Genomic DNA, 27,038 nt, shown 5'->3' on the forward strand with positions numbered 1-27,038 from the left:
GAGGCGGCATGAAAGAAACTCCACATGAGCCCAGGACCCAGCATCATGATGTTTCTCCTTCTGGGTCCTGAGCTTTGGAGGGGAGGGAATGAACGGGTGCAGGTGTTTGGGCTGAGGGGTCCACGACTGGGTTCTGGAGGGGGAGGGGCACAGGGGTCTGGGTGATGGGGGGGGGACACCTGCAACTGGGCTCTGGGGGAAGGGGTGTGAGTGTCTGGGCTGAGGGGGCAACCTGCATCTGGGCTCTCGTGGGGAGGGGGCAGAAAAACAGGAAGTGGGTTATTGTAGGAGTTTCTTTAACTATCTACTCCTGGGGGAAATTTTGTTTGTGTCTGTATTGTTACAGACATACTTGCTGACAGGTATTTTGAAATAAATTAGCAAAATAATTGAAACTGGCATGATTATATAGTGTTATTTTGACAAATAAAATATGCATAATTTTAAACTATTGTGTGCAGAATTTTTTAGTGCAGAATTGCACTCTATGCATTAACTGTATGCATTCAAGCCAGAGATAACAGAGAGAAGACAACTTTCCACCATATAAGGAAGTCCATAATACACTTTTCACACACATTCTATATTTTAGAGATTTTGGAAATTTTGGGGCAAAGATGTAGCAATTTTGTTTTTACCTCCCACTTTGCTTCCCCATCATGTTCCACTAATTTCAGGCCATGCTTGTTCTTAAGATGTCTGTTGAACTCCCATTTTGTACCATACACAAAACTGCAAACTGGACATTTAATGCCACCTGGGGAAAAAAACAAAAATAAAAAGATATTTTTTGGTTTAATTTAACTTCACTGCAATGATCCCAGGGTACCCTCTTACTACAATTACATTTTTGGGATACAAAAAATCATTTGGGAGAAAGACCTTTCTATATTACTTCTAAATTAAAATTACTAGAACACTACACCACGCTAATTAAAGCTGCAACTTTTGTCACTGTGACTAATTAAGGAACAACAAATGAAAATACGCAAACTGCTAATGTACAGCTGTGTCAGTTAATTGGCATCAAAGCTCAGAAAAATTAATTTTTACTCAATTCACTAAATACTTAGGCCAGATATAGAAAAGGTCAGTGAATGACATACCTTATCCACTTTTGACACCAATATTGGTGTCTATAATATAATGTAATGTAATATATACTTCTATAGCACTTTCCATCACAGGATCTCAATGTACTTTTAAAACAATTTACTGACACAACATCCCTATGAGATAGGTCTTATTGCCGGTCTGTTGCATCTTACGCGCATTTAACATGTGCAATTTCAGCTTTATGTGGTAGGCAAAAAACAAAACAAAACAAAAAAGAGAAAAATAATTTTAATACTTTACATGCAGTGCGGGAGATTTTGCCCGCCATTCAACTCAATGCAATTTTGACTATATGTGGTTTTCGCTTTACGCGCTAACCGCAGAACGGAACCCCGGCGTAATACGAAACTTGCCTGTATCTGTATTGCAGTAGCACCAACAGGCCCCAGCTGTGATTGCAAGATGCTCTACAAACACAGAAATAGAAAGTCCCTGTCCTATAAAGTCTATAAGCCACGTGAACAAGAAAGACTATAGATATGAGGGAAACAGGGTGAAGAGAGGGGAAGCGGGTCATCTGTAGTTTAGACAAAGAAAGGATAAGTGATTTGTCTTGGGTCACAAAGAAAGTCTGAGGCAGAACTGGGGACAGAATCCATGCCTGCTACTCCCAAGATCTGAAAATTATCTCCATATCATGCTTTCCTGTTTGATTACCTAACCAGGCAAGTGACCAAGGTTCCAAAAGCAATTAAAAAAACCCAAAACATTAAAAACACTGTGTAGAGTGTATCACAAGATATTTTTGCGCCCTATGCTGGCTGGACATACTGTTAGAATATTAATTTTCCATTGTTAAATATTTTTTAAAAATCAATTTTGTTGTAAGTTATATAATTCTATAAAGTTGAGGTGTATGAAAGTACCTGCTTTTCTGCCATTCACTGCTGCTATGAATTTCTAATAGGAGTCTAAAAATAAAATACTGCTGTGTGTCACTTGGCTGTGTAATTCCTTGGATAATTAGCATCGCACCTCTTGTATTGTATATGCACTTTCAGAAGGCTTTGGGAAGCATTTAATAGTCTACATGAAAATAACATTTTCAATTAAGGTATTAATACATGTTAAAAGATGGAGTCCCAACTTTTAATTCTGAATGTTTTCCCCTGTGTCACAGTTTCAGTGTTATTTAAAGGTGGTTTAGCATTTCTGAGGGACAAGGATTTTTTGAAAAAGAATAATTTGGAAATGCTTTTTAGAAATAACAACATGTTTGGGAGAATTATATTTTATTCATTATCTAACAGTTTGGCATTAGTCTGGTATCTATTCTGTAATAGAAAGGGAAATGCTAAAGTTTCCAAAAGGCACTTATTTAAAAAAAAAGTTTTGTATGTTCCATTCAAAATGGAAAAAACCAAAAACCTCAGAAATGATCAAAAATAAAATTAGAAATGTGACTCTACCAAACAGCTCAGCACTTTCAACACAATGCAACATAATATTTAATCGCGTTTCCCTTTTATTCCCCTCCAGGAACCAGAACTGTACAAGCTTTGTGCTTCCTGAATCTCTAAATACACTTCATGCTCAGCAAGCTATCAGATTGTTCGCTTTTGTCTATCTGCCAAGTGTACAATAGCAAAGCCTCTCTTGGGATATAGTAGACTTGTACCTATCTGCTTTAGCAGCATCTGGGTATGGCTACTCTGCAAAGAAAGAATTATGGTTTCTAAATAAATAATTAAGACCAGGGTGGCTATCAAATGTAAATAATCAGATAACAGGAACCAGCAGCGCTGTCCACTGTTTAAAAAAAGGATGTAAGAAGTGAAATGAATGAATGAAAGCTTTCAGATTTAGAAAAATCTGCAATGAACAGAATTATTTCATGCTATGAATATATATGTATAAACAAACTTCTCTCTTCCCTTGATTGTTGCTTTGGTTCTGAGGGTTAATCTTGAATGTCAAGCATTTCCTACATTCTCCAATTTCCAGTTTATTTGACATCCCATAGCAGCTTACATAATGCAAATCAACTGCAGCTGGAAGCAAGAAGCTAAGGTAATCAGTTTTCACCAATATTAGTTGGCCATCTAGGCCAACTAAGATAATTAATTTCCATTCTGGAAACCGAGGCAGTTGTCTGAGAGTGGAAGAGACTTTCAGTTCAAGAGTGCAGAGTCCATTTCCAAATGAAAACCAGGCATATTTTTACCCCACCTGCACAGGCAAAAGGGAGAAGTAACTAACCCCAAAGCAGTTTCAAAGCAGCATACTGTGCTTTAGCAATGAAATGGCCATTAAAGGGAAAGATATACAAAGATATAAAGGGCAGTGAGGCACTCAACTTCGATTGAAAGTGAATGGGCCATAGCAACCTAACTCCAATTTGTGTATTTGAAAATCTTCCCCTAAATCAATGGGAGTTGAACGGTTAAAAACCCCATTCAATGCTTTGAATAATTATACTTAAGCATGAGGCCAAAGCCGTTTCCATTTAAAACAGATCTGCACTTGTTTACCTTTCTTGACTTGACTTGTTTATTGGGGGATTAATTTGGTGCCATTCAGTCTCAGTTCTTATCTCACGATTAGCTCAATCTTTCGAAACTATCATGAAAATTTATCAGCTGATTACTCATTTGAAAAGAGACTGAAAAGATTGGGATTGTTTACCTTAGACAGGAGATGAATAAGTGGAGACCTCATAAAAGTATATAAAATAACGAATGCTGTAGAGAAGACAGATTGAGAACTTCTGTTCACCCTATCTCATAACGTTTGGCACGCAGACTGCCAGGGTAAGACCCCTGGAGGGCTGGGCCAATTTGTTTATCTGCCACGTCCGCAGGTTCAGCCAATCGCAGCTCCCACTGGCCGCGGTTCACCACTCCAGGCCAATGGGAGCTGAAGGAAGTGCACGGGATGAGGGATATGCTGGCCACGGCTTGCTGCAGGCCAATGGGGGCTGCGGGAAGCCACGGCCAGCGCATCCCTCATCCCATGCCACTTCCCTCAGCCCCCATTGGCCTGGAGCGGTGAACCTGGGGGCTGAGGGAAGTGGCATGGGATGAGCAATGTGTTGGCCGTGGCTTCCTGCAGCCCCCATTGGCCTGCAGCAAGCCGTGGCCAGCACATCCCTCATCCCATGCCACTTCCTTCAGCCCCCATTGGCCTGGAGCGGTGAACAGCAGCCAGTGGGAGCTGTGATCGGCTGAACCTGCGGACGTGGCAGGTAAACAAATCGTCCCAGGCCACCCGGGGGCTTACCCTGGTGGGCCGCATGCCAAATGTTGCTGATCCCTGGAACAAGGGGACAGTGAATGAAATCATCATGTTGCCATTTCAGAACCTAGAAAAGGAAATGCTTTTTCACATATGTAGTTCAACGGTGCAACTCACTCCTCAATGTTCACCTTCAAATCAACTTTGCTTTGACAGTGAAAATAAACAGACAGATATGCTGCTTTTAACTAGAAATTTACCTTGTTGGATAAGGGCTTCTGCAGCAAGTTCACCAGTACCAACATTAACATACTCTTCATTAGGATGCTTCCTGTTGTAATGCCTCTTCAGGGAGCCAGATATATTGCAGGAATAATGGCAGTGTGCACAACGGAAAGGCTAGCAAAAAAAATGAGAGTTACAATTGGTCTCATACACGTCTGCTTTCTGTATAGATGGGTCTAAGCTGCAGTAGTCAGACAAACTTCCCCAAACTTGAAGAGGGCTCACATTGGTTAGGGCATATATCTGTCTCATTTATTCCAGGAGCTGACCTTTCAAACCAACGCACAAGTATGTTTTAGCTAACTCTTACAGAAAATGTGTTGCTTTTTTAATCGCTTACTATAAATTATGTATCCTCACAACACTGTTTCATGAGCACAAACAGCTACACTGTGTTTTTAAGTAATTATTTTCCACAATTGGTAATTACTGGTCTGAACAGGAAAAGTCATACTATCGAACATACTGCTTAGCACTTTGAGTAGGATCAGGGTCTCTCACTGCTGTAGGCAATATATCATCTTGATTTGAAAGGGGAAAGGAAGACAGGAGTAACAGAGTACCTGTCAGTAAATAAACATTACTTTTATGTATAAATAAGTTTTGGGGGTTTTGTTCTGGTAATGTCTATAAAATTACAAGTGCATGGTAAAGCAGGTTGAAAGCTTTAAGAAAGTCACAATGTAGGCATTTTTAGTATTATTAAACTATACAGCAGTGAAATGAATGCTCTGAAAACTTAATGCCATATTTCTTGAGTGTAAATTTAATGTATACTGTCTTATAATGCTTTACACCTCATGTCTGTTCATGTCTGGATAGTGGGTGATGTATGAGCTGTTATGGCAGTTCTAATTCACCGGGAGATTCCTGCAGATCAGCTGAATCCTCAACTAACCAGATGAGACAGGTTCAAAGCTTCCAGAGTAGTGCAAAACAGTGGAGTTGGAATAATTTTTTATAGTTGGGGCGCTGAAAGCCACTGAACAAAACTGTAAGCCTTGAATATGACGGAAACCAGGGGATAATGCTGCACCCGCAGCATCCACAGTTCCAGCACCCCTGGTACAAAACAGCCTTATGCCAAGATCTACATGCAATTTCTGCCAGTATAGAAAAGGCTACTAGGGGATCAATTCTTTCCAACAATTCTATACTGGCAAAAGCCCTAGCGTAAACACAGTTATATCAACACAGAAGTTCTTTTCCCAATACAGACTATTTTGCTTGCTCAACAGGCATAAAAAGTACTGGCAAGAAAGTGCTTTTTTGCCAGCATAAACTGTATCTGTACTAGGAGGGTTTTCCTGATAAACTATGCTAGCAACACTTTTAAATGTACATTATGTCTCAGTGGGGCTCAGGATCTGGTCCTCCGTGTCTTGTTTTCCCATCTGTTAAGTGGTTTTGTGAGGCTAAACCAATTAATGCTTGCAAGGTGCTTTGAGGTCTAATGACAGAGGAGTATAAAAGTATTGTATTCCCATAGTGCTTTATGCAAGGGAAAGAGCATTAGGGCCCAGTGTTCTAGCAAATTCACTGGATAAATATGTTTTTCTACCTGCAGTACCCCTGCACTTCCAATTGGATGCAGTATTTTTCTCTTCCCGTCCTTAACTACAGAGCTGTTGTGCTTTTACCTACACCAGAGGTATGTTGTGAGGCTTAATTCTTGCAACATGTTTTCAGAGCCTGTAGCAGGGATTGTTTGGTCATCAGGCTTACTGGCAGGGCTTCCTGCTCCAAGATCTATTTTAGGTCAATGTGTCCTGAACGAGGTTCAGTTGGGTCAACCTCCTAGTCAGTAACCCCCAACTTCTGCTCATCCAAGGAATAAGCACAGAGGAATCTGGGGTGGATAGGGAGACCTGGGCTCTCCCTATCCACCAGGACTTGACCCACGGCCTTGGAAGTGCGATAGCGTGGCAAGGCCTATGTTCAACCCACCTCCTGCTCACATTCCCTTGGGACACTTGCACCACACTGCGGCATCCAGTGTGGCAGGATGGCTGCTGTTCTGTTATAGTCCTTTGATCAAATCCCAGAGTCTCAGAATGGATGCACATGACCCTCTGGTGGCCCTGCACATGGTACTCCCTACCTCTGGGATGATATCAGAAAATAGGAAGAAAGGTCACAGCTGGACCTTCTTGGTAAGAGCTTCTTCTTCTACTGTTGCAGAACAGTGTCCTCCAGGAAATGGCTTCTGTCCACCTCACTGCCTGGATTTCTGGAGCTCTCTTTATACAGCTCCTTTTCCCAGAAGTATGCTCAGCAGTGACTATGGAGAGGAGCTTTCCTTGCCCAGTACTGCTCCAGTCTTTCCACTATCTCAGCCATAGGGATGTAAACCCCATTAAAGAGCCACAAAAGAAAGACTCTATAGAAGTGTTATTTATCCCAACTTTCAATTATAATACCCTAAAGTTAAGCTGCTAAAATTTTTATGTAGGCATCCAAATCCCATTATTTCGTACGTGCACACCATGGTGCTTAATATTAAATATCAACCTGACGTTCATAAAGACAATATATGTGAAGGGTAGAAGGATGCCAGTAACAAACTACTATTATACATACGCATTTACAAAACCGGTGGAGAAATGTCAGTAAACCTTGTAAGTAAACAGAAATACTAAAACTGTACTGTACACCTCGTTCAAAAAAATATTTAAACAAAGGCAAACAATTTCTAAATGCATCCTCTCTTTCTATGGAGAGAGAGAGTAAAAAATTTATGGAGAATCCAGCTGCTTTAGCACACTCCCTGAACTTTGTGCCAACATTTAAAAAATTTAAATAGTGCTTAAAACATTGAAATATATTTATGCTCAAGAGGGTCTTCTAATGGGCATCATTACCAACTCCGCCTTGAATATTTCATGTTATTTTGAAAGTAAGGCAAATTAAAGTCATTCTCCAACTGTAACTCAGGATATAAGCCTCAAAAAGTTAATTTGTCATTACATACTAATCAGCAGTGGATCAAATCTATTTGATCTATAACACAATGGCACACAAAGAGCAGAGCTTTCACCTGTATTTCTCCAGGTAAATAATGAGAGCTCTCTGAACAGTATGTCCTCTGCAGTTAATGATTTCAATTGTGTATTTGCTGTGCTAATTATGCTAATTAGTCTGTCAAAAGTAAACAACCATCTCTTTAAATTTGGGTCAATTACTCCACACTTGTCTAAGGGTAACCAATAGTATGGACAGACTGTGATGTCATCTTCTGAAACTTGATAAGCAATTAATTATATGTTTCAGAGTAGCAGCCGTGTTAGTCTGTATCTGCAAAAAGAACAGGAGTACTGTTCTTTATTATAATTAATTATAATAAATTACAGTATTCAACTCAGTAAGGAATACGAAAAGCTGGGTTTCTGAAGGGGTAGGAGTGCAAGGAAGAAAGACACACACAGAGAAGCCCTATCTACAGTAGGGAACTTTTCCTAAAAGCTTCCTCCCGTTGTCAATATCTGTTCACAGCTTCACCAGTGTTAGCAACATTAGGAGCCCAAATATAGAAAGAAGGGCTGCTGCAGGAGTTTCTGAACAGAATGTCGATCAATGTGCTCTAGGCAAGGTTTTGTAACATCCTTGTAACACCACAAGGCCTAGTACGCTATGGGTCCTAATACTGCAAGCTGTGCTAGGGCTGAGCTGCTGTGAGCAACAGGGCCGCCCAGAGGATTCAGGGGGCCTGGGGTCTTTGGCGGTGGAGGGCCCCCGCTTCGGAGGTAATTCGGCAGCGGGGGATCCTTCCGCTCTGGGACCCACCGCCGAAGTGCCCCAAAGAGCTGCGGCGGAGGGCCCCTGCCACCAAAGACCCGGCACTTTGGCGACGGGTCCTAGGGCAGAAGGACCCCCCCGCCGCCGAATTGCCGCCAAAGACCCAGAGTGGAAGAAGCTTTGGGCCCCATGAGAGTTTTCCGGGGCCACTGGAGTGAAGGACCCCGCTCCAGGGGCCCCAAAACACTCCCGTGGGGGCCCCTGCGGGGCCTGGGGCAAATTGCCCCACTTGCCCCCCCCCCCCCCCAGGCGGTCCTGGTGAGCAATGGTGGGAAATTTATTATTTCCTTACCATAGAAAGGCCCAAAGATAGACAGAAGCTTGCAGTATAGCTGGAATAAGATGAATTCTGCTGACTGTGACAAAAGACCAAGAAATCTTGATCTTTAAGAATCAGTTTTGTGTGTGCATTTGAGAACCTGACTGTTCACCAGAGTACAATATCTGTATGACAGCAGATTAGTAAACCTATGCACAATAATTCTAAGCAATTGGGTAAATCTGACTTGCATGTTATAAGAGATTGAGTTAGTTCACAGAACCGGTCTGAGACAATCATGGTGACACATATGGACTGACTGCTTAAAGGGTCACCATCAACATAAAATCTAATACACCTCTACCTCGATATAATGCTGTCCTTGGGAGCCAAAAATTCTTACCGCGCTATAGGTGAAACTGTGTTATACTGAACTTGCTTTGATCCACCGGAGTGCACAGCCCCGCCACCCTGGAGCACTGCTTTACATCCAAATTCATGTTATATCGGGTGGCGTTATATCGAGGTAGCGGTGAATATCCAAACATGAGTTAAAAGTAGTTTCTGGCATATTTGCACCCAAGCCCCTTTGCTAATTGTCTGAGTTTTACAGTCACAATTTTCTACTGCTTTTTGCTCTCCAGTTGCTGTGGGAAAAATCCACATGAACAACAGAAGAAACTGACTACGGCTCCGCAACTGGATGCACACAGTATCTCCTGTGAAGTGAAAAAGGTTTGGAAATTTTTTCTAACAGTTCTCTAGACTTCAGTGAAAATATTCTGTTATTCTATCATTTTAATAAAGATTTGTTGAGGGAAAATCCCTGCAGGAACTAATAATTAATATTACTGTTCCTTTAATTAAGAGAAGCATTAAGAGATTACAGAGCCACTTGACAAGTACACTGTTAGCATTAATTTTAGTCTTTAATTTTGCAAAAAAGAAACTATTCAGTATAACACAGATTTTGGATACTGGCCTGTGCAGATATCCGAGGTAGCCTTCAAAATATGTCAATGGCTGCTCTAACCAAACACTGATGTGACCAACAGGGAAAATCCACTATTTTTTTTTTTTAAAAAAGATCTAATTGTATGTTTTGTTCTGTGTGAACAGATGATGAAAAACAACAGGAACCTATATATTTTTATGTGCCTATTAATGCCTGAATGTATCCTACAATCATAAAACTGTCCAGCACTTAGACACGCTACATGGAAGTCAATCAATCTGTTCACAAAGATTTGGCATGAAAACTTCAAAAAGGATATTCTCAACTCAGAGATTTTCTTCTTATTTTACTGTCACACACAATATTTCCTGAGACTGGAGGAAGGAGTGAATAGCCAAAGAATACTTGATGTAAATGTCATATCTTTTCTTTTGAAATGTTGTAAATGTGCCCTAAAAATTCTTGAAAACATACAAAATTATAGCTTTTTTCTATTTATAAACCACCATTTTGCTACTTCCAAAAGAGAGATTTGGTCCTATCATAATTGGCTCTAAAAAATTACAAAAATATTAGAGAAGGGTTGTGACAAAGTGCTATGGCCTAACAGCAGGGTCAGTACTCTGATCACAGTAGCCTCAATTAGTTTCTCCAGCGACGGCTGATTGAGGAAATAGGGAGGAATTAGCTACTCAGAGGGGAAGGCTGGGTGAGAGTTATGGAACCAACTGCCCCTTAAGCTGACTATCTTGATAAGAGGCAGGAAGGAAGTGTTGGAGGCAGGGGGGCTACCATACCTTGACTGAAGAAGATACCAAGAAAGAAAGGTCTCTTTTCCTCCTACGGCCCTGATGAACAGGGGTTGAAGGTCATAGGTATTAAATAGTTGTATTGCATTGTTCAGTGTTTGTGGACGGGACTTGAAATAAATTATACAAAGTGAACACTAAAAGAAGGAAAGGAGTTTGAGTGGTTTCTATGGTGATCAAGGACAAGGCAGACATATGTCCTATTACAAGTGGTGGCTTGTCCAGGATCTTGATTCCTATGCACATGGTGCTTGAAAAGTTGTTGAGGGGGAGTGGGAAGGGGTGGTATGAAGATTCAGTGCCTGGACACAGAGCAGACTCTGCACTGATGGCAGAAGAAGCAGCAAAAGATGACGCACACCTTCCAGAATCACACAAACCTGAAAGACAACCCCTTCTGATGTGGCAACCAGAGCAGTACAACCTGCAAGAAGTCATCAGGGAGCAGGTGCAATGACAGTTGGTACAGAAGTTGGTGAGTCCCAGTGCGGAGACCTGGAGTCATGTACAGAGAATGATTCTATGCAAGATGGGGCCCACCTGATGACTTGGCTGTGTTCCTGGTAACATCTGAGAGAGTAGCCACAAGAGACATATGGGGTAAGGAAACGTGCGCCATCCAGGTGGTACCCTATCTCACCAGGGAAGCTCAGATGGGTTAAGAGGCCCTGAGTGAGAAATAGACCCATGACTATGATGTTATGAAGCCAAGCAATTTAGACTGGGGGGAAGGGAGATCTCTACTGAGAAATACCAGCAGAAATTTTGGGCCGCTAGATTGGCTTGAGGGGTACGACCCAGGGCAGATGTGCAAAAACTGATAGTCTGGGTTACCTGCTGGCTGAAGTCAGATATTCTAACTGTGGGGGAAAATTATGGTCCTAGTGATACTGGAACAATTTCTCCAGAGGCCCCTGGAGAATAACAGAGACTGAGTGAGGCACCACCCCAACTGTGGAGGCTATGATTAAACTCTCCAAAGAGTTCCTAAGAAGCCAATTTTACGAGAAAAGAAGTCCAGTCACCTAGTGTGTGGAGCCAGGGAGGGGTGGGTGAACTGAAAAGCCCCAAGAAGAAGAGGGATGTGTATCATAAGCATAAGCCCCAATTCTGAACCTTAGCGTCCAAAATGTGGGTGCCTGCATGAACCCTCCAAGCTTAATTACCAGCTTGGATCTGATAGCGCTGCTACCAGACAGGAATCAGTGCCTGCCTCACTCTGGTCTCCCCAAACCTTCCCTAGGGCATCACAAGACTCAGATACCCTGAGTCCCAACAAGGGAATAACCCACTTCCTTTCCCTCTTACCTCCCCCAGATTGTCCGCGCCCTGGGACACTAGGAGATTTCCCTGCTTCCATTCTTGAAAACACAAACCGAGATGAGTTTGCCTCTCCCCTCACCCAAGGCATGCAAATTCAAGCTTAGTAATCTAAAACACACAGGGATTTTCCCCCTCCCTTCTTCCTTAGCCTTAACCAGAGAAAAACTAAACAGTCTTAAAAAAGAACTTTATATAAAAAGAAAAAAAAACATAAAAAATGGTTCTTATACAGAACAATGATACACGGTCATGCTTAAAAGAAACATGAATTAATAGCCTTATTCAAAAAAAACAATTTAAAACATTCCAAAGCAACTACACACATGTCAAATACAAAAAAACCAATATAAGCTATTGTTTTTCTACCTTGTGTACTACAACTTGGAAGACAGAAGATTAGAAAAGCCTGAGATAGAGACCATCTCATACCGAGAAGCACTAGACAGGAAAAAGACCCCACCCAAAACATTCCTCTGACTTTGAAAAAATCAGGTTTCCTGATTGGTCCTCTGGTCAGGTGTTTGGTTCCCTTTGTTAACCCTTTACAGGTAAAAGAAACATTAACCCTTAGCTATCTGTTTATGACAACATGGTGAAAGGAACTCGTGCAGGGAACAGCACGCTATCAGTGTGGAATGCTGTGTTATATAAAACAGTATTGTCCTAAGATGGAATGCGAGTTTGCAGAATTCTGCAAATGGATGGGACTTTCTGGGGCAAGATAAAAAGGATATCTCCTACTGTCCCTGTAAAGGTGGGAAGGAGGCGCCTAAGGGGGATTGTGTATACTATCTTGGGATATTCATTGATCCAGGGGATTTAGTGAAGCTGCACTGGAGACTCCTGGAGGAAAAAGCAGAGCTAGAATGCATCCCTGGGGAGAAGAGTCTCTACCCAATAGCAGAGGTAACCCTAGAATTAAAGGGGAAGTTTAGGTGGGAGTAACGGAGAGGCTACCCTATTCGGTCATAGTAGGTGCGGATTGGAGTCCCTTCCCCCATAGAAAGGAAGCAGGCAACTGGAGCCCTATATGGATAAATCATGAGCAAATGAGGAAGAAGGGCCTGAGTTAATAGAATCAGACACCCTAGATGGAATGATACAAGCCAGGAGAAAAATAGAACCACTCCAGGGGAAGATGGGGAGAAAAAGGGAAAAGGTAGAACTAGGCTTGAGGGAGAAGAGCAACCCAAGCTCAGTCCCAGGAGTGGGATGGTTCCAAGAACCTAGAGTGCAGGAAAGGTGAGGAGGGTTAGAACCCAGAGGTCAGTTTGTGGGACTGGGAGAACCAGAGGCTTTAGAAAGGAGGAGAACAAGGGACAACAACAGTTCTTAACCCAAGACAAGGGAGGAGAAGATAAGGAGAATGGACCTACACGTTTTCAGGGGCGTGAAGATCTGTGACCTGAGATTGAATTATGGGGCTGTCCTCCACCCCTTAAAACATGATTTATGGATCGAGGATGGAAGGACCCAGAAAGGAAACGCTACAAGACATCCCTTAGGGGAGGAGCTATAAATGGAGATTCCCTATGTCCTAATAAGGATGAGAAATAGTCAAATGAAAAAAAGTCTCATTCAATTAGATCATGCAATAGGGGACAGCCAAAAAATGACAAGTGTTTATATACCAATGCTAGGAGTCTAAATAATAAGATGGGTGAACTAGAGTGCCTAATATTAAATGAGGATGTTTATGTAACAGGCATCACAGAAACCTGGTGGAATGAGGATAATCAATGGGACACAGTAATACCAGGGTACGAAATATATCGGAAGGACAGAACAGGTCGTGCTGGTGGGGGAGTGGCAATATATGTGAAAGAAAGTGTAGAATCAAATGAAGTAAAAATCTTAAATGAACTAAATTGTACTATAGAATTTCTATGGATAGTAATTCCATGCTTGAAAAACAAGAATATAGCAGTAGGGCTATATTACAGACCACCTGACCAGGATGGTATTAGTGACTCTGAAATGCTCAGGGAGATTAGAGAGGCTATTAAAATAAAAAACTCAATCATAATAATAATGGGGGATTTCAATTATCCCCATATTGACTGGGTACATATCACCTCGGGAAGGGATGCTGAGATAAAGTTTCTTGACACTTTAAATGACTGCTTCTTGGAGCCCACAAGAGGAGAGTCAATTCTTGATTTAGTCCTAAGCAGAGCACAGGATCAGGTCCAAGAGGTGAATATAGCTGGACTGCTTGGTAATAGTGACCATAATATAATTAAACTTAACATCCCTGTGGCGAGGAAAACTCCACAGCGGCCCAACACTGTAGCATTTAATTTAAGAAAGGGGGAATACACAAAAATGAGGAGGTTAGTGAAACAGAAATTAAAAGATACAGTACCAAAAGTAAAATCCCTGCAAGCTGCGTGGAAACTTTGTTAAGACATCATAATAGAGGCTCAACTTAAATGTATACCTCAATTTAAAAAACATAGTAAGAGAACCAGAAAAGAGCCACCGGGGTTAAACAACAAAGTAGAACAAGCAGAGAGAGGCAAAAAGGCATCCTTTAAAAAGTGGAAGATAAATCCTAATGAGGAAAATAGAAAAGGACATTAACTCTGGCAAATGAAGTGTAAAAATATAATTAGAAAGACCAAAAAAGAATTTGAAGAACAGCTAGCCAAAGACTCCAAAAGTAATAGCAATTTTTTTTAAAAAAATATATCGGAAGCAGAAAGCTTGCTAAACAACCAGTGGGGCCACTGGACGATCGAGATGCTAAAGGAGCACTCAAAGACGATAAGGCCATTGCAGAGAAACTAAATGAATTATTTGCATCGGTCTTTACTTTTGAGGATGTGAAGGAGATTCACAAACCTGAGCCATTCTTTTTAGGTGACAGATCTGAGGAACTGTCCCAAACTGAGGTGTCATTAGGGAGGTTTTGGAACAAATTGATAAACTAAACAGTAATAAGTCTCCAGGATCTGATGGTATTCAACCAAGAGTTCTGAAGGTACTCAAATGTGAAATTGCAGGACTACTAACTGTCATCTGTAACCTACCATTTAAATCAGCTTCAATACCAAATGACTGGACGACAGCTAATAATAAATAAATTTCAGAAAAAGCAGCCAAGCTCACCTGATATTTATAGGCAAGTGTCCTGAAAAGTTTAGTAGGTTAGAAAAGCTATACTGGTGACCCAAGGCAGGCCACAACAGTGGTAAATAATTCAAACTACTTCTAAATTTTAGTTTGGTTTAAAAGGGGTTCAAAAGTAAATGAGCCTAAACAAAACAGTCCAAGACTACTGTCTAGATGATATGGTGAGGTACATATTAGAAATATCATATTAGCACAGATCAGTTCATGCTGACTAGACTGGGTTTTTTTCCGCCATACCAGGCTGAGCTGCAGGAACCATGGAATTCCTTTCAAAACAGATCCACTTGTAACAAGTGGGCTTGACTGTGAACTGCCCAGAACCAGGAACTATCTGCTATATACGCTGCAGAACTCTCTGTTATGTCAATTAGGCAGCAAGCTAAAGGAAACAAGGATTAAGTCACTAACAGAGACCAAACTTTGACCATTCCAGATTCCTGCACACTTTTTTGTAAATTCTTTAATGTCAAAATTACAAAAACCATTTGCCATTCACCACCATTTCCTGGCTCAACTACCATCTCAAAATGCTTAGATACCACTTTGATTTATGATTTAGAAATATAATAGATTAGAATTAAACAGACAGACCACATGACTATATATCTTCACTTGAGTTTTATGTACACGCAATGATCCCACAGGCAGGAGCGTACTCACTAACACTTTATTTTGTAAGGATCTCTGACAAACTAATCTCTTAACAATTCATTGGATATTCCAATTGCAAGGCAGGCTGACAGCAGGGTGGCAGGCCATGATAATTTAAATTATATCTTGTGGTCTATCAGGACAAAGCTATATTGCAAGTGCTATATTTTAAATATTACTGTCCCAAAATAAAATATTTATTTTTAAACAATGAAACCAGAATTCAAGCATCTATCTCAATCTCCTACCAGTCTTGTCAAAGAAACATTTACAAACAAAAAGGGACTTGTTACAAAAGTTTTCATACTTGTGACGTTGCACTTCATAAGGCTTTATGGAAATATGCTTATGAATGTATATATGATATAACTGGAATATGTTTAATGCTACATATGCCATGTAACATCTTTGTAAAGGTTATGAGCTACTGAATACATTCCTCCTATTTGTACGCATGTATCATTTTTGTACTTGACGTTATGAATATTGGCTGTATACTTGCTTGATTTCTAAGTAGCCTTAGGCCTTGGCTACACTAGAAATTTCAAAGCGCTGCCGGGACAGCGCTGTGGGAGCGCTGCCACGGCAGCGCTTTGAAGTGTGAGTGTGGTCAGAGCGGCAGCGTTGGGAGAGAGTTCTCCCAGCGCTGCACGTAAACCACATCCTCTACGGGTGTAGCATGCAGCGCTGGGAGCCGCGCTTCCAGCGCTGCCGCCCTGATTACACTGACGCTTTACAGCGTTACAGCTTGCAGCGCCAGGGGGTGTTTTTTCACACCCCTGAGCGCGAAAGTTGCAGCGCTGTAAAGTGCCAATGTAGCCAAGCCCTTAGTAGAGCATTTGGTGAGCTTCTTGAGAAAGGAATGTGCAAATTAAGGGCCCAAATCAAGAAACACTTAAAGGACAATGAATCTTGTAAGGCTCCAATCCACATAAGAAGTCAACCTGAGCACGTTCAAGGTAGCATGTAAGCAATGGCTGCTGCCTGTAAAAACTAAGTCATGTATGGACATGTGACTTGCTCATGTGACTCCAAAACTCCATCTTGGAGCTGGACTTTCATAGGAGAGAGGAAGGGGTCTTCACACACAAGTGGAAGGCTATTTAAGCCCATGGGAGACCCCTCCATTTTGTCTTCAGCTGGCTAAAGAGAGCGCCTCCCCACCCCCAAGGATACCTAAAGAAACTGGAACAAGGGACAGTAACTACAAGGGGTGTGAGTGATTGCTGGACCCAGACTAGCAGGACACTAGTCTGTAAAAGGAAGCTTACTGGATGAGGTTTTTATCTGTATTCAGTTTTCTTACTGTATTAGACTGAGGGCTTGGCTACACTTGCAGTTGTGTAGCGCTGGGAGTTACAGCTGTCTTCACACAGCTGTGTAGGGAAAGCGCTGCAATGTGGCCACACTGACTGCTACCAGCGCTGCAGTGTTGCCACATTCGCAGCATTTGCAGCGCTGTTGGGAGTGTGCATTGTGGGCAGCTATCCCACAGAGCACCTCGTCCCATTTTGGTGCTGTGGGTTGTGGGAAGGGGACGGAAGGGTGTGGGTCATTCCGCTTCCTGTCCCAATGCCTTGTGGTGCATCGCTTCACATCCCAGCAGTCACTGTTTTTCCATCCACGTCTGGCGCCATTGTGAGTCTCCCAGTGGTTTCTGTGCAGCGCGATTTCTGAGGGAAGTGGAGCCCGAGCTGCTGAGGACTTTGCTGATGAGTGTCGCCAGCACATCACAGTTGGCAGTTGAGCTATTCCTTCAGCTCCAAAGTGACAGTAAGTAGTCCGACGTGATATCAATTCACCTGACGCGTATGACACTAAAGTGCTTTTGGCATTAACGGAAATGCTCAGCACCGTAGAACGCTGCTTTTGGGCTCGGGAAACAAGCACTGAGTGGTGGGATCACATCGTCATGGAAGTACGGGATGATGAACAGTGGCTGCAGAACTTTCGGATAAGAAAAGCCACTTTCATGGGACTGTGTGAGGAGCTCGCCCCCACCCTGCAGCGCCAGGACACGAGATTGAGAGCTGCTCTGTCAGTGGAGAAGCAGGTGGCTATTGCAATCTGGAAGCTGGCAACTCCAGACAGCTACTGATCGGTCGCGAACCAGTCTGGAGTGGGAAAGTCGACCATTGGCATAGTGTTGGTGCAAGTTTGCAGGGCCATTAATCACATCCTGATAAGAAGAACCGTGACTCTGGGGAACGTGCAAGACATTCTGGATGGCTTTGCACAAATGGGTTTCCCTAACTGTGGAGGGGCAATAGATGGGACGCATATTCCTTTCTGGCACCATCTCACCTAGCATCTGAGTACATTAATCGGAAGGGGTATTCCTCTATGGTTCTCCAGGCGCTTGTGGATCACCAGGGGCGTTTCATTGGTTTCACTGACATTAACACACAGGCTGGCCTGGAAAGGTTGCATGATGCACGCATCTTTCGGAACAGTGGCCTGTTCAGGAAGACTGCAGGCCAGGGACTTTTTTTTTCCCAGACGGAAGATCACAGTAGGGGACGTCAAAATGCCCATTGTATCCTTGGAGACCCCGCTTACCCGTTAATGCCTTGGCTCATGAAACCGTATACAGGGAAGCTTGACAGGAGCAAGGACGCGGTTCAACTACAGGCTGAGCTGGTGCAGAAGACTGTGGAGTGTGTGCTTTTGGCCATTTAAAAAGGCGCTGGAGATCTCTGTATGGGAAGCTAGACTTGGGGAAAGCAGCATCCCTGCGGTTATATCCGCGTGCTGTACCCTCCATAATATTTGTGAAGGGAAGGGTGAAACATTCAGTCAGGAATGGACCTCCGAGGTTCAACGCCTGGAGGCTGAATTTGCACAGCCAAAAGAGCAGGACTACTAGAGAGGCCCAGCACAGGGCTACAAGGATTAGGATGCCTTGAGGGAGGAATTTGAGGCTGAAAACCAACAGTAATGTTTGGTGCTTGCACGGAGTGAGTGAATGCAGTGGTTACAATGTTAGTAGGAATCTGTTTTTCCTAAGCTGATTTGCAGTGCCTGTTTCTTTCCCTGGCTAAGGTATCTTTGACTTTCTGCAATAATAAAGACTGTTTTCAAAGCCAAGAATTCATTTATTGAAAAGAAAATAACTTTCTTGACAGACACACAACAGTTTTTGGGACCTAAAAGGGCAGGGGGGTGGGGTGGGGAACTGTACAGTCACAGGTTGAATATGTCCTGTCTGGAGTGCTGTGCAATGACTGCTGCACTTCAGGATGAAAATGCTGCATGGTGATGAGGGTTGAGTGCAGAGGGTAAGGGTCGTAGTTCTCAGGGCTGGTTGGTGAACGTACAGGTGTTGGGGCAGCTGGTGGTGGTGTAAGCCTGGATGCTGGGGAAGGGGGTTTTGAGCTGACATTGTGGGCACAAGGAAAGAGCTTTGGGATGGGGCGGCACGGTAGTGCTCTGCTGCATGGCTATGAGTGACTGGATAGAGTCCGCTTGGCGCACCAGGATGCTTATCAGCTGCTTTGTTGCTTTCTTCTTGGCGAAGCCGCTGCGTTTCCTGGATGCGTGAGCCTGCTCCTTCCCTTTGGCCCTCCACTCTCTGAGATCCCTGCATTTTTTCCCTCCAGTCCTGCAGTTTTTACTCTGCTCTGGCAGAGTGATCCATAACTGCTTTCAGCATGTCTTCTTTGCTTTTCACGTGGTTACCTTCTATGAGCGTTTTTGTAGCCTCTTCAGCAGTGGATGATATGGGCAAGATTTTTCCGAGTAAGTCAAGGACACTGGTTCGTATTAGAAGACAAAATGGCAACAGTTAAACACAGAGGCAGCATGTTGTATAGGCTGCACAAGTTTCCCCAACATAATGCAGTCTAAACACCCAGAACAGTTATTTCCACCAAAACAAGAGAACCAGAGCACAAGTGAAGACACTTCAGAGCTTTTGACAGTTCGTGCACTTTGGAGCAGAACGCAACTTTTCCCATAACACAAACAGGAGCGCAACATGTTTAACCATCAGCAGGAGGCCCTCTAGAAATGGTGAGGTCCACCTGCGGGAAGGGGGAACTGATTGCGTCAGGGATGTACTGGGGTTTCTGTGCATTGGCGAAAGCAAACGTGCTGCAGGGGGCACCTACACTGAACACTATCCCATGCAACATTTTTCCAACAGGATTTCATCCCTGGAAGAATATCTCGCTGCTGCGAGTCAACCTGGGAAGAGCGGGAGGGTCTTCTAACAGCAATGCTGATTCCACCCTGGCCCCTATGCAGCTTGCCTGTGTGCAGCAATGGTCCCCACCAGCACTCCCACGCAGCACAGTGGTGCATGGATGCGTTAGCCTGACTGGGAACAAGGACCACAGTGACTTATCTGCTCCCGTATAAACTTGTGCAAGCGCACATTGCCCATTAGCTCTGGCTGAAACTTTTGAAGAGATTACGCGAGGCGATTACCCACGATGTGATAGACCACATCAATGGGCTATTCCACATCTAAGGCAATGCATGCATGCATGCAGCCCTAACCCTCCCTCCTCTCCCGAAACCATTTCCATCCTGAAACTAAAAGCTGCTTACACGGAACACCTGCTCCTCTGCTTGTCCTTCACGACTATACAAGTATGCCAGCTGCTGCGACTGGCTACCTTCCTCCTGGCTTGAGAAGAAGCTCCCCTGGCTGCAATGCCTCCTGGGACTCCGGGTGTCTCCCCCCACTGACCCAGTACCCTCACTCTCGGTTTCCTCCCCTCCTCCCAAGTTCTCCCCTCTCCTCTGTCACACCCTCCCTCTGCCAACGTGTCCATCGGTCATTGGATTGGTCCAAGTGGGGTGGTACCCCCAAGTATCTTAAGTATTGCGTCCAGCCTCCTTGTAAAAACGGCAGGTCGTGGGGGCAGCACCAGAGCAGGCGGTTTTCCCTCATGGGCTTTGCAATAGGCACTCCACAGCTTCCTTTACTTTAAAACCCTGCAACTGCACGTGCAGTCCCGGTCATGGCCCCTTTCCATCATGGCCCTGAATATCTGCCCATAGGTATAGTAATTCCTACTAGCTGGAGCGCAGCTGTGACTGCACAGCTTCCTCCCCCCAAACACTGATGAGGTCCAGCAACTCGCCATTGCTCCATCTGTGGCTCGTTTGGTGGCGGGCGGCATGGTCACCTGGAAAGATTCACTGATTGATTGCACTCCACACTTGGCTGAGCAAACAGAAAGGGGATTTTTAAAACTCCTGGGGCATTTAAAGGGCAGGTCACCTGAGGCTAGGGCAGTAGAGTGCGAACTGATGAGCAAAGTGGCTGAACAGGCATTCTGGGATACCTCCGAATACCCCAGAGGCCAATTACAGCGCTTTTGGTGGCCACACTTAAGGAGCTGCGCTGCATCACCAGCGCTGCAATCCTTACACCCGAGGCAGAATAGGAGTACAACCAGCGCTGCAGCCAGGGAGATGCAGCGCTGTATGTGCCTTGCAGGTGTGGACGGTAAGTAAGCTGCAGCACTGGTGGTGGGTTTACAGCGCTGCAACTCTCCAGTGTAGCCAAGCCCATAGACTTGTGTGTTCTATTTTATTTTGCTTCGTAATTCACTTTGTTCTGCTTGTTTCTACTTGGAACCACTTAAATCCTACTTTCTGTATTTAATAAAATCACTTTTACTTATTAATTAATCCAGAGTATGTATTCATACCGGGGCGGGGGGGGGGAGGGCAAACAGCTGTGCATCTCTCTATCAGTGTTATAGAAGGCAAACAGTTTATGAGTTTACCCTGTATAAGCTTTATACAAGGTAAAACAGATTTATTTGGGGTTTGGAACCCACTGGAAATTGGGAATCTGAGTGTTAAAAGACAAGAACACCTCTTAAGCTGCTTTCAGTTTAAGCCTGCAGTTTTGGGGCACGTGGTTCAGACCTGGGTCTGGGTTTGCAGCAGGCTAGTGGATCTGGCTCAAACCAAGCTGGGCACTGAAGTCCCAAGCTGGGAGGGCAGGAAAAGCAGGTACAGAAGTAGTCTTGGCACATCAGTTGGCAGTTCTGAAGGGAGTTTCTGTGATCCAACCCATCATTGACTTATTTAGCATCTTGCAGCAGTTTTGCATTCTATTAGGATAGTATCTTAACAGTGTATTTAACAAACACCTCTTAAACAAAAATACTACAAAAAGTAGCTCAGTGGTTTGACCACTGGCCTGCTAAACCCACAGTTGTGAGTTCAATTCTTGAGGGGACAATTTGGGGATTGGTCCTGCTTTGAGCAGGGGGTTGGACTAGATGATCTCTTGAGGTCCCATTCAACCCTAATAATCTGTGATTCTATTATTCTATTAGAAACAATCAACTTCTCAGATGTGTTACATCACAGTTGTGTGTCTATCATAAAATTAAATCCGTCAGAAAATGAAAGTGCTGAATTCCCATCCTACATAAAAAACGCTGGAAATACAAATATAATGCAAAAGGAATGAAATTATTATATATCTAAAATGATGCCTTCCTCTGGATGTCTCTGTTCATTTTCTCTTTCTATGTCTGTCTTTTAGAATTTAAATTCTGGGACAGGGACGTAATTTCGGCTTTAGGACAGGCAGCAAGCATAATGTTGATATTAATGATAAAATATAAATGATACTTTAAAGAAGCAAAATAAGTCATTAGGTACTGAAAGCTGATGAATTCCAAAAAAAGCATAACATCTTTGTAGAATGGCTTAGAGATTTACTCATTGTCAGGATAAAAGTGTTAAAATATACTGAACATTTTCTTTAAAGATAAAATTTTGGATTTTGCTGAAAATGAAAGGAAATGCCATTTTTCATTCTCTGAATATAGTATCCTCTGTATTCATGACATCATATTCTACCACACTGAGAGTCACTGTAACATTTAGGAATAAATAAGGTATTCCTACATTTTATTAATATAAACTGATCTCCAATCTAAGGGCTTCACAGATACATTAACAAGCTTCCTTCTGAGACACACTTTAGAGAGACAGATGTTTTAGATTTCATTGTCCCTAACGTCCTTTGAAAACAAATGAATTCCTCTACTGTAAATAAGTTGGCCATCTTTCAAAGAAAGTTAAAAGGGGCAGTGAACAATAATCTATGGAAGACAACTTCTTACTTTACTAGAAAATTTTAACATACAGATTTAAATAGTCATGTTTATTTTGCCGTGAAAAATACATATATTTTTAGAAAAAGAAATTAAATACAAATTTCCATAAACAAAATGATTCTATCACGTTGTTGCACAGTTTGGAGTGTATTCTTCAAGTAATGTCGCTTAATATTTAAATGCAAAGTCAAAATCCCCCTTTTAACATTAGAAACATAAAAATGTCATATGTTATATCACTAGAAATAAGAACATCCCTCTTGAACGTTGTTGTGCAGTCTGAAGACCCCTTTATTGCTATATGAGTATTCATTAATCATGGCTTATTTGCGCTCTTACCTTGAAAGAGACATGTTGTTCCATGTGACGTAGGAGCTGTGGCTTTTGGGCTGCAGTATAGTCACAAACTGTACATTTAAACTGCTTTCCTGAAACAGAAATAGAAAATGTTGTCAAACGGTGTTCTGTATTTAAGTATGAAGAGGCAATCAATGATATTTCATGATAAAGATAAAAGCAGCAGAAAATCCTGTGGCACCTTATAGACTAACAGACATTTTGGAGTGTGAGCTTTCGTGAGTGAATACCCACTTCGTCAGAACATTGGTGGACGTGCAGGTGAATGAACCAGTGATGGTATGGCTGATCTGGTTAGGTCCTGTGATGTGTCGCTGGTGTAGATATGTGGGCAGAGTTGGCATCGAGGTTTGTTGCATGGATTGGTTCCTGAGCTAGAGTTACTATGGTACGGTGTGCAGTTGCTGGTGAGAATACGTTTCAGGTTGGCAGGTTGTCTGTGGGCAAGGATTGGCCTGCCACCCAAGCCTGTGAAAGTGTGTGGATCATTGTCCAGGATGGTTGTAGATCCCTGAGGATGCGTTGGAGGGGTTTTAGCTGGGGCTGTATGTGATGGCCAGTGGAGTCCTGTTGGTTTCTTTCTTGGGTTTGTCTTGCAGTAGGAGGCTTCTGGGTACACGTCTGGCTCTGTTGATCTGTTTCCTAATTTCCTCGTGCGGGTATTGTAGTTTTGAGAAATGCTTGGTGGAGATTTTGTAGGTGTTGGTCTCTGTCTGAGGGGTTAGAGCAGATGCGGTTGTACCTCAGTGCTTGGCTGTAGACAATGGATCGTGTGATGTGCCCGGGATGGAAGCTGGAGGCATGAAGGTAGGCATAGCGGTCGGTAGGTTTCGATATAGGGTGGTGTTAATGTGACCATCACTTATTTGCACCGTGGTGTCTAGAAAGTGGACCTCCCGTGTAGATTGGTCCAGGCTGAGGTTTGATGGTGGGGTGGAAGCTGTTGAAATCGTGGTGGAATTTTTCCAGAGTCTCCTTCCATGGGTCCAGATGATGAAGATGTCATCAATGTAAGCGTAGGTAGAGAAGGGGCGTGAGTGGACGAGAGCTGAGGAAGCGTTGTTCCAGGTCAGCCATAAAAATATTGGCATATTGTGGGGCCATGCGGGTGCCCATAGCAGTGCCACTGATCTGGAGATATATATTGTCATCAAATTTGAAATAGTTGTGTGTGAGTATAAAGGCACAGAGCTCAGCAGCCATTTGTGCTGTGGCATCATCAGGGATACTGTTCCTGACAGCTTGTATTCCATCTGTGTGTGGGATGTTTGTGTAGAGAGCCTCTACATCCATGGTGGCTAGGATGGTGTTTTCTGGGAGGTGACCAATGCATTGTAGTTTCCTCAGGAAATCAGTGTGTCACGGAGATAGCTGGGAGTGCTGGTGGCATAGGGTCTGAGTAGAGAGTCCACATATCCAGACAGTCCTTCAGTGAGAGTGCCAATGCCCGAGATGATGGGGCGTCCAGGATTTCCGGTTTGTGGATCTGGGTAGTAGATAGAATAACCCCTGGTCGGGCTCTAAGGGTAGTTGATTTGTTCCGGTGTTAGTAGGGAGGTGTCCTGAGTATAACTCTCACATACATGGTGCAGGTTTCTTAGTGTATTCCTCAGTGGGATCTGAGGGGAAGTGGCCTGTAGAATTTGGTATTGGAGAGTTGTCTGGCAGCCTCCTTTTTTAGTCAGACCTGGGTTCAAATGAATGACAACAGCACCTCGTTTACTCAGGTCTTTCTCTACCTATGTTACATTGATGACAATTCTGAGGGCTGTGGATGGCCCATGGGTTCTGGAGACTCTAGGAAAAATCTCCACCACGATTTCAACAACCTTCCTTCTGCCTTCCATTTGATGCCCACCATCACCTCAGCCTGGACAATCTACAGGGAGGTCCACTTTCTAGACACCACGGTGCAAATAAGTGATGGTCACATTAACACCACCCTATATCGAAAACCTACCGACCGCCTATGCCTACCTTCATGCCTCCAGCTTCCATCCCGGGCACATCACACGATCCATTGTCTACAGCCAAGCACTGAGGTACAACCGCATCTGCTTCTAACCCCTCAGACAGAGACCAACACCTACAAAATCTCCACCAATCACACTGCACGAGTCCACCAATGTAATACGCCACATATGCCAGCAATGCCCTTCTGGCTATGTACATCTGGCCCCAAACGTGACAAGTTGTACGGGAAAGGATTAAATGGACACAAAATCACATATCGAGAATGGCATATAGCAAAACCTGTAGGAGAGCACTTCAACTCCCTGGCCACATCTATAGCAGACCTTAAGTGGCCAGTCCTGCCAGCAAAAAAACTTCAGGACCAGACTTCAAAGAGAAACTGCTGAGCTTCAGTTCATCTGCAAATTTGACCCACCATCAGCCTCATGGGACTAAACAAAGACTGTGAATGGCTTCTCAATTACCGAACAGTTCTCCTCCCTTGTGTTGTTAACACCTCTACTGCTAGAACAGGGCCTTCATCCTTCCTGGATGAACTAACCTCATTATCTCTAGCTTGTTGCTAGATATATTATACCTGGCCCCGTGGAATTTCACTAGCCTGCGCTGACGAGAGTGGGTATCACCCACGAAAGCTCAACTCCAAACACGTCTGTGTAGATCTATAACGTGCCACAGGATTCTTCTGCTGCTTATTACAGATCAATAGACTAACACGGCTACCCTCTGATACATGATAAATGATTCTTAACAGATTAAGGACTACCAAATATTGAAATTTATCTGTTGAAATTTAGTATCAATAGAGAGCCACGTTTTGCAAATAGGCTGAACAGTAGATCTTTGCTTGCTATTTTTATACAAGTGTGTAAAACAGTGAGTATATTACTTGGATAGCACTTGGGAAAAGAACACTCATTTAGCGATAAATGGCCAGTGGATATCAATTGCTGCTTGCAAAAACATAGCTGCAAGCACATTTATTTGGGCTGTAATAACGTAGCTCTTAAAAAGATAGCTGTTCAGACACGCCTGTTGAGGTGTGTTCCCAGTCTCTGTCCATCTTCCAACTCTGTTAATACTCCATGACACATTTTTTTATTTCTTGACACTCACTGCAATTTATTTTAGACTTACTATAAATTATTGCCAGCTCGTCTTTCCAAGAAATGATGGTTTTATGGCATGTTGCACTACAATCATTAAAAGAATGCTTCAACAGTCCTGAAAGGGATCCTGCAAACAAAGACAAAAACGTCCAAAAGCGATCCACACACGAAATAAGAAAGATAAATAAGAATAGTGTGTTAACATGACAAGTGTACTTGAGGCTTTGTGCTCAGACCTTTCACCTTCCTACACCCTGGGTGTTCAAATGTGTGGTATGTCTACACTAGGGATTATTCCGATTTACATAAACGCGGTTTTTTAAAACAGATTTGTATAAAGTCGAGTGACGCAGGGCCACACTAAGCACATTATTTCGCAGTGTGTGTCCATGTACTGAGGCTAGCGTCAATATTCCGTGAGCATGGCCACTGCTGGGAGCGTATCCCATAGCCATCCCATAGTTCGCCGCAGTCTCCCCCGCCCATTGGAATTTCTGGGTTGAATCCCAAATGCAAAAACAGTGTCGCGGGTGATTCGGTAAATGTCGTCACTCAAATCCTTTCCTCCGGAACAAGCAACGGGCAGACAATCATTTTGCGCCTTTTATTCCCTGGATTGCCCTAGCACCGCCATTAGCATGACACAACATGCACCCGTTTAGTCTTTTGTCTCTGTATGCTGTTACTGGATGCTGCTGGACAGATGCGGTACTGCATGCTACACCAGCAGCATTCATTTGCCTTTGTAAGGTAGCAGAGACGGTTACAGCTATAGCACCGGTCTGCAATTGAAATTGGCGATGACATTTATCAGTCATTTTGTACGTTTGCAATTGGAAATTGGGCGATGACGGTTATCATCCTTTTGTACCGTCTGCGCAGTCATGGTGCTCCTGCTGCCGTCACATCGAGGCGGCCGGGGCGCAAGGCACAAAAATGGCAATGACTCCCCAGGTCAGTCCCTTATGTTTGTCTAAAATAGTCAGTCCTGCCTAGAATATG

General features: G+C 43.3%; 1 protein-coding gene across 5 annotated transcripts in view; it reads right to left on the reverse strand.

The window, feature by feature from the left end:
* ZFAT (zinc finger and AT-hook domain containing) overlaps window positions 1-27,038 on the reverse strand; it is a 301,679-nt gene that overhangs the window by 32,939 nt on the left and 241,702 nt on the right. For all 5 annotated transcript variants that reach the window (XM_075063271.1, XM_075063272.1, XM_075063270.1 and 2 more), the window contains 3 exons: window positions 22,936-23,024; window positions 4,551-4,689; window positions 639-757 (listed from right to left, as the gene is read on the reverse strand). In XM_075063271.1, coding sequence (XP_074919372.1) covers window positions 639-757; window positions 4,551-4,689; window positions 22,936-23,024 — 347 coding nt within the window. The remainder of the gene's footprint in view (window positions 1-638; window positions 758-4,550; window positions 4,690-22,935; window positions 23,025-27,038) is intronic.

Source organism: Chelonoidis abingdonii, chromosome 2 (assembly GCF_003597395.2).
Source record: "Chelonoidis abingdonii isolate Lonesome George chromosome 2, CheloAbing_2.0, whole genome shotgun sequence".
Lineage (NCBI taxonomy): Eukaryota > Metazoa > Chordata > Testudines > Testudinidae > Chelonoidis > Chelonoidis abingdonii.